The sequence below is a fragment of the Sylvia atricapilla genome, chromosome 12 (genome assembly GCF_009819655.1).
Source record: "Sylvia atricapilla isolate bSylAtr1 chromosome 12, bSylAtr1.pri, whole genome shotgun sequence".
Classification (NCBI taxonomy): Eukaryota; Metazoa; Chordata; class Aves; order Passeriformes; family Sylviidae; genus Sylvia; species Sylvia atricapilla.
In genome coordinates, this window is record NC_089151.1 from 20,330,595 (window position 1) to 20,338,926 (window position 8,332).

Sequence of the window (8,332 nt, forward strand, 5' to 3'; positions counted from 1 at the left end):
TGGGAGCATCTCCCAGGGCCTGGGGCCTGCTGCAACACACTGCTGTGGAGCAGGGGCACCGCAGCAGCCAAACTCTGATAAAAAAGAAAATCTATCCACAATGCAGATTCCTCTCGCTTGCTCCCAGGGTCCCTGATTAAACACCCGGCTTTCCCAGGCCACTGGAAACACCTCTGAGAGGCTCAGGACAGACAACTTGTTTCTTACTCTTCCATTTTATTCCTCGGTCTCTCACTGTATCCCGTGGAAATGCTGAAGGTAACATTTCCTGCAGTTCGTGTGTTCCAAGCCCCAGGCAGCTCCTGCACATCATCCGGAGGGAACCAGAACCTGAGGAGCCGTGCCAGGTGCCAACACCGCAGAAGATGCAGCGGGTGATCCATCAGCCCCTAGAAGGATGAAGGCAGGCGGTAAGCACTGCATTCAGCCTCCTTTGTCCGGGCACAAAAGCTTAGAGAAACTCTGCCACTGCAGTTTACAGAAAGGTTTTGCTGGTGGAGAGGCTGCTGCTCACTTAGCTACCGCCACTGACCGGGACAAGGGACGGCAGCCCTGCGCCTCCGTCCTTCCCCGCAGAGCACACCGAGCCGCGGGCTGAGCCGGGACCCGGGTAACACACGGCTCCGTCCCCAGGAGGGCACACAAAGCCCGGCGGTGACCATCCCTCCAGCCTGGACCGCGCTGGCTCAGCCACACCCGGGCCCGGCCCCGCGGGAGCCCCGACACCGCGGCGGAGCCCCGGCTCTCGTTCTGGGGAACGAGGAGCTGCTCCCGGGCCCGGCCCTGGGCAGCATCGGCACCTCCAGGAGCAGCTTTCCACAGGTGTTTTTAGCCTTTGCCACCCAGTACAAAGTAAGAAAGACGGGGAAGCCTAGTCCTAACTAGTGCGGCTGTGAAACACGTGCGCTCATCCGCATTTCAAGAAGTTTCTTTTCTTCCGCAAAGAAGCGACAAAAATTCAGGAGATAACCAACAGGCCGATTTCACCTCAGGAAGGGCCGAGGGCTCCTGTCCTCCAAACTCCCCTCTGGTGGCAGGGATGTCCCTGTGTGCTGAGCAGACCCTGCCAGGCCTCTGGGCTCCCACAGGTACTCGGAACCAGCACAAAGATTTCACTGAACGAGGCACTTCGAACTGCTCCACCATACTCATCTACCAAAGTTACCACGGACTGAGAGCAGGACTGCAAACACCACAGCCTCTGGGATGCTGGAGGTTAGCACAGAAGCTTCAGCAGCCCGTGAGGAAGGGAAACAAACGAGAGTCACCCTAAGCCCCGACTGCACAAACAGCTCTCGTCACACTCCAGACAAGTCTCCCATCCGCACGTGGAAAGGGAAGCATCACACATCCCGGCAAACCGCGTTAGGAAGAGACGGGAGAGAGTTCACGTACCGGGAGCGAACCACGGTGCAGGCACTTCGGACACCAGACGGTGTCTGCGGCCATGTGAGACTTCAGCAGGCACCTGGTCCGGAGCAGCCCCGGGCACGGCACACCCGCCTTCTCCAGGGCCGAAGCCGCCCGGCCCCGCGCACCGCCGCCCTCCGGCCGCCCGCTCCCCCCGCCCCACTCACCGAAGTACTCCTTCTTCATGTGCATCTCCAGCTCCTTCTCCAGCTCCAGCGTCAGCGCCTCCAGCCGCCTCTCCGCCTGGCTGGGGCCGCTCTCCCGGCACGGCGTCACCTGGTACGGCAGCTTGAATTTGGGAGCCGAAGCGGAGCCTTTGGTCGGGCTGTAGGCGTAGGGAGGCGGCGGCTCGGGGGCGCCGGCCGGGTGCTGCTGGTCGTGCCGCGGCGGGGACTGGGCACGGATCCGGTGGTACACGTCCCCCAGCTCGGGCACGGCGCCGTCCTCCTGCACGCCGGGCCCCAGCAGCGACGAGCGAGGCGAGGGCAGCTGCAGCTCGGGGTAGGCGCTCATGGAGCCGCGGGAGCTCCGCGAGCTCTGGCTGGAGATGCTGGAGCGGGGGCTGACCACGGCGGCGCCGGCCGAGCCGCGGCCCTCGGGGCCGCAGAGGCTGGAGCGGGGGCTGGCCAGGGCGAGCCCGGCGCCGCCCGCCCCCTCGGGCTCGGCGCAGGCCGGCGGGCCGTACCTGGAGTCCGAGTAGCTGGAGCGGGGGCTGGCGGTGCAGGAGTACTGGCTGGCGGTGCTGGAGCGGGGGCTGGCGTGGCGCTGGTCGTAGCCCATGCTGATGCCGCTGGTGCGGTTGCTGCTGGGCTTGCTGCCGCCGCCGTCGTAGCCGGTGAGGCTGGCGCGGGGGCTGGAGTGTTTGCTGGTGTCGCTGGCCGTGCTGGCGTAGCTGGAGCGGGGGCTGAGGGCGGCTCCGTCGTACTGCACCAGGCTGCCGCGGGGACTGCCGTACTTGTCCTGCCCGGGCACCACCAGGCTGGAGCGGGGGCTGGAGAACTTCTCGTAGGGCGGCGCGACCGCGCCGCCCAGGCTGGAGCGCGGGCTGGAGAACTTGCCGTGCTCGGCGGCGGGGCCCGGCGAGGCGGCGGCCAGGCTGGCCCGCGGGCTGGCGGCGCCGAACTTGCCGTCCGGGCCGCCGGGCGCCCGCCCGCCGCCCTTGGCCACGTAGCCGCCCTCGTAGGCGCTGCCCGCGGCGTAGCGGTAGCCGTCGGCCGAGTAGCGCTTGCCCTTGTCGGCGAAGCCGCTGTAGCAGGGCAGCGCCACCTCGGAGCGGGTGCAGAGCCCCTCCTCGCAGCACGGCGGGCCCGCGGGCGGCTCGGCGGCGGCGCGGCCGTTGGCGCGGAGCGGGGCGGCTCTGCCGCAGGGGGCGGCGGCGGGGAAGCCTTCGGCGGGCGGCGGCGGCGCGGCGGTGCCGTTCATCTTCCGGCCCCGCTGCTCCGCCGTCATGTGGGCGGCGATGACCCGCTTGGTCTCCTCCAGGTCGGGGTGTAGCGCCGGGTCCCGGCGGCCGCCTCGGCCGTACAGACCCTCCGGGCAGGGCTCGTACAGGGACAGGTCCTCCATGAACTTGGTGGCTTTCAGTGCCATGTCCTCCTCGTACTTCTCCATGCTCGGCCGGAGCCCGGCGGCGCGGGGCGGGGGAGGGCGGTGAACTCTCCGCGAAAGCGCAGCCCGGAGCGGAGAAAGAAGATGGGTAAAAAAAAGAAGACGAGGAAAAAAAAAAAAAAAAGAAAAAAGGCAAAAAAACCCAAAATAATCCCCAAATCCAGAAACACAAAAAGCACCCCAAAAGAAAGCCCCTTCCCTCGGTCCTGGCGGGGCAGCGGCGGGCTCCTGGTCCGGAGAGCGGCGAGGCGGCGGCCGGGCTCGGGGCGGTCACCCGGGCGGCATCCCGCGCCGCGGCCCTGGGCTCGGTGCGGCCGGGCTGCCCGGCGGAGCGCGGCCGGCGCAGACGAGGCGCCCCTGTGTCACTTTCCAGCCTTAAATAAGTTGCTCGGTCCAGTCAATGGCGCGCTGCGCGGAGGAATTTGCGCTCGGCGGGTCCCGGCCCCCGCCGCCCCCGGCGGCCGCCCCGTGGCGGGGCCGCGGCCCGTGCGCGCCCCGGGCGGGGGCCAAGGCGGCGGCCGGCCCGGAGGGGCTCTGCGGCGCGGCGGGCGCAGCGCGGGGCGCGGCGAGCCAGGGACTCCTTTGTGTGGGGCAGGAATGCGAGGAAGGAGACTGGGCGCTGCGTCCCGCTGGAATGTAGTTAATGCCGGAGCCAAACAATGATTTTCCCCGAGTCAGTCAGGGAGAGGGCGGCCGCGGCGCTGCTCGGCGGCGGGGTCGGCGGCTCCCTCCTCGGCTGGGGCCGGCGGCGGGCGGTGCCGCGGCGGCGGCGGGGCTGTCACCGCGCCGGGGGTCCCCGCGCACGGAGCGCCCGGGCGGCAGCGCCCGCGGTCCCGGCCCCGGGGGGTTCCACCGCCCGCGACCCTCGCTGGAACTTTCCGGCAGGACCCGCGGCCTCGTCCCGCGTGGGGAAGGGGCGGCTCTGCCCCACCTGCGGCCGGGGCTCCCCCCCGAAGCCCGGCATCGCTGCGGGGGCAGCGGGAGCAGCCCCGCACCTGTGCGGAGTCCCCAGCGCTGGCCAGGTGCCTCCGCTGAAAGGACTCGTGTTTGCAGCGCAGCAGCTGAGGGTTGTTGCCAGTTATTTATTAAGTCTTAAAAAAAAAGGCAGCTCTACGACATATGATAAACATATTGTGGCCTAAAGCAATCAGTGAGCTGACGGGAGTGTAAAAAAGCAGCTACTGTGTGTGTAACTGCAAGAGCTTCATCTGTTGATCGGTGATGAAACACCCCGGCGCCGCTAGCTATTTACAGCTGTGTGCTCACGGAAAGTGTCAGAAAACAGCCCCTCAAAACGGCAACTGAACCAAGACCCCCGATAGTAAACTGCAGCTGACAGGGTTTGTTTTCTTTTGGTTTTGGCTTGGTGAGGTTTTGCTTGTTTGGTTTGTTTTGTTGTATTTGTGACTGAGTTGCAGCGCCCTGACAATCATTTGTCTTTATGGCAGAAAGGTGCTTTATGCTGAGCACCCTGCGAGGAGAGAAATATGGTTCAGGTTTGAGCTATAGGAACTCTGCTGTGCCAAGAACATTTTATTCTCATATCAGACCTAATTAAACATTAAAAGCAACTGTGTAATCAAAAATGTCCCCAGCGGTGGAGGGCAATTGACTGGCAATCTGTTTTCGTGTGTGTGCAGGGGCGGCAGGTAAAAAAAAAATCCAACAAACCGTGTAAATGTGCAGAGCAAGACCTGAAAACCAAATCTATTAGACATGACAGAGGCAGTCCACGTCCCTGTGGACATACATAGGGAAACACCACCACTTTTAGCAGTCAAATACTCTTTTCTCTGTTCACGTCTTTCGTTACACTTTTTGCCCATCTCCCAAACAAGCTGTTAGCACGTGTGGTACTTGTGGAACAAGTTCCCTTTCCCCTGTAGCCCGCAGGTGCGGGGTGGTGGAAGGCACCTTTGCAGCTGTGTGTCCTGGTGCAGTCCTTTGCTGCTCCAGGGGCACCAGCAGCAAACACTGCCCAGCAAATGTGCCCTGGCTGTGAGGGGGATCAAAGCAGCAGCTCAACCCCTGTCCCATTGAAACCACAGACTCTGGTGAAGTTGTCAGCACAGACACAAACTGTGCTGGCAGCCACACCACACGGACACATCCAGAAACAAAGAGAGGTTCCTCTCACAGAGCACACGGAGACCACCTTTACCTTGAGACTTCATCTGCTGCACCCGGGATGAAGTTTGTCTGTGATAGTGGACGTCTGGTGACCTGCTGCCCTCGAGTGCATTGCTGCAGAGCTCCTTCAATCATTTCTGGGGCCTGTACGAGGCTGTTCTCTCCTTTTACTGACTTAGCACCGCTTAGTGTCAGTTTTTGTAAGGTTGTCTTCCTGAGAAACTGGGAGAGGCTCATGGACACCTTGGAAGGCTAGTCCATCAGAGCACACATCAAGAAAATGTACTCTGTCTTAAGGGTGTTTTCTTGTGTTTTGGTTTTTTGTTTGTTTTATTTACCTTTACAACATTAGATGGCTGTATTATTAATCTGAGTGGGTAGGACGTGCTGGGAAGCCCTGCCTGGGTGCTCATGTGAGGAAGCATTTTGAGCAGGTATCCTTAGAGTAGGGACTGCAGAGCTGAAACCACAGTTTACACTTACAGCAGCAGTGTCCTTCCAGAGCTCTGTCCTTCTAAGCCACAAATCTGCCTTTGCTCTGCCTTTTGAGCAGTTCTGTGCTGCTTCTGCTGCCAGCAGGTTTCTGCAGTAAGTCTGCTGGTACATAAGTCATGAAAGCATGGGCTTTGTTGGGTATGAACTCATGGGAAAAACATACTGGGGAGTCTAAGGAAACAGTCCTTTTTATTAAGCAGAGTAGATCAAATGGTAAAAATCACTTAATTGTAGTGTTAGAAAGCTTATGCTTGATAAGTAACATGCTGGTACTGTGTTCCCATCTCGCCCTGCTGTAGGGGCAATGGTCCTGGCCCCCTCTTCGCCAGGGAGTTGTACTTCTGTCACACACATGAAGAAGCTCAAATTTATCTGCAGGACAGCCCCAGGTGTGGGCCATACAGGTGGAATAAATGAATATCTTTGCAGCACACACACAGCACTGCTACATTGCTCACAGAGGACCATCTGTACCAGGCTGTGCAAACAAAGAGTGGAGTTAAAGCTGCTGTTGCTGTACTAAATAGCCTCATCACTCTCCTTACTGTTGGATACATGAAAATCCAAAATACCAAGTAGTTACAGCTTGACAATTTTCAAAATACTTGCTTAATTGTTCCAACCAACAGTAACATGTATATACTGCAAAAAGACTCACACTTCTGCCACTAAGAGCTGTGGGAGCGTGTAAAAGCTGAACTTCATTTCATGGATTGGTGTGGTTTTCCTTATGCCTGATTTTAAGTTATCTCCGTAAATCAGATATTAAGGAAAGCCAGCTGCTTCTGTTAAATAAACTCCATTGTCTAAGACTTAAAGGGAGCAAAAAAGCCAGGTGGAGTTATTGATCTGTGAATATCAGCTGGCCGGGCCTCCCAGGCAGAGCACTCCTGTTCCTTGTAATTGGCAGTGCCTACAAGGGAGACCTGCTGCTCTGCTGGGCTCTGCCTCCCTGAGCTGCAAACAGTTTATTACCAACAAGGCAGGGAATCTGTCAGTGTAAGAACTCCCTGTGGAAACTTCAGCTCGGGTGAAGACAATGGCAAAAATCCCATGACTTGTGTTGTGGTGTGTGTGTGTTATATCAGACCTGACACAATGCAGGAGGGAGTTCTTTGTCTCACTTCATCAGCTGAACGATTTGAAGCCGCTCTGCAGATTCGCCTACTGAGCTGGATGCTACCTGCTTTTTTGCAATTTATTTCTTTGTCTCCAGCATTAAGAAATCAATGAAATAATACTTACCACAAAGTAACTGTTTTCCACTTTTAAAATCGATTGGTTTCTTGGTAAGGAACATAAATGATTATTCTTTTATCAATGATCTGTTTTAAGCCTCATGAAAAAAACCCAAACTCAGACAAACACAAAACCCTAAAAAGCTTTGTGAAATTAATTCAAAAATTATGCTAAGAAGTGTTTATATTTTGAGATGGGACACTGAAGCTTTGATTTTCTTTGAAGTGGTAGCTGTATTGGATTTATATTGCTTTGTTTTGCATATTTGGATCCTGTATGTTAATTTGTGTTGTAATACTTTTAAGTATAAGCAAACATTTTGGAATATGAAGTTTGGATATTAATATGTATTTGGACTTGGGTGATTTGTTTGCAAATCACTGTGTTCTGACCTGTTTTTTAAAATTCTCATTTGCAGTTAATCGTAGCTTCTGAAAACTGCAATTCTAGAGTGTGTTTTAGGGCACCATCTTCTGGCAGACAGCACACACTGTATTTGAACGGCTGCCCTCGCTAGGCACAACTATTTAAAATATTTCTGACTAACACCACTCTGCAGGCTTACAGGTCATTTCTCATTCTAAATCTGCAATAAAACACTATTTAACATTTTTTACATTCTTCTTATTCCCTGCAACTGCAGCTATTCACTCTGCTGCACAAACATAACTTGGGACAGACCCTGTAAAATTCCAGTCACAACAGGCGCTTTGTGAACGTGCTGGGGTAGACAGACAACATCTGTCCAAGCACTTATGATTAATGCACCATATATGTATCTTATTTCTTTTATAGCTTCATCTTCCACTTCTCTTACATATTTCAGATAATCACCCTTCTGTCCAGCAGAGTTTGTGGGTTCATGCTTTGGAGGCTGCACCGGGCACTGGCCAGAATTCCTTGTACTCACAGGACACAGTGACTGTATATTCCAGTGCAATCACTTAGCAACCACTGCATTTGCATAAATCCATCATTTACTTGGCCAGCTCAGTTAGCAGTGCACCCACTTAGTACATTTAAAGAGGTCTGAAGTTATATAGCTTCTGATTTCAGAGACTTGGAGGAGCTACAATTTCTCTTGGTATGATAAAGTGCTGATTACAACACTGCAGACCTTCATCCAGCAAAGGAATCAGCGAGCATTAGAGCACTGACTAAAGAACAGAAACACTGCACGAGGGTCAGGCTGCCAGACACATGGCCCCCTCTGCTCTGGTGGTGAAAAGTATCAGGCTGACTGCATGTGCCTCTTCATACCCATTAAAGAAATGAGGCACGCTATGAGCACTGACCTCCTGACCTGGCAACACAACACACTTCAGCTGTGATCAGAAGGATCATTTCAGAAGGAAGAGGACATTGGTTTGTTGAGAACACCAGTTACATTTACATTTTGTTGTATTTTAGAGGTATTATAGAGGTATCCCTTGTTAACTGAAAATAATGA

The 8,332-nt window shown here is 55.9% G+C and overlaps 2 protein-coding genes across 2 annotated transcripts in view; one reads left to right on the forward strand and one right to left on the reverse strand.

Annotated features, from left to right (window-relative positions):
- Positions 1 to 3,133, reverse strand: part of WTIP (WT1 interacting protein) — an 86,913-nt gene extending 83,780 nt beyond the window's left edge. The window contains exon 1 of the mRNA XM_066327987.1: positions 1,578 to 3,133. Within this exon, the coding sequence (XP_066184084.1) occupies positions 1,578 to 3,021 (1,444 nt within the window). The 5' untranslated portion in view covers positions 3,022 to 3,133. The remainder of the gene's footprint in view (positions 1 to 1,577) is intronic.
- CIAO2B (cytosolic iron-sulfur assembly component 2B) overlaps positions 1 to 8,332 on the forward strand; it is a 128,953-nt gene that overhangs the window by 10,024 nt on the left and 110,597 nt on the right. The window lies entirely within an intron of this gene.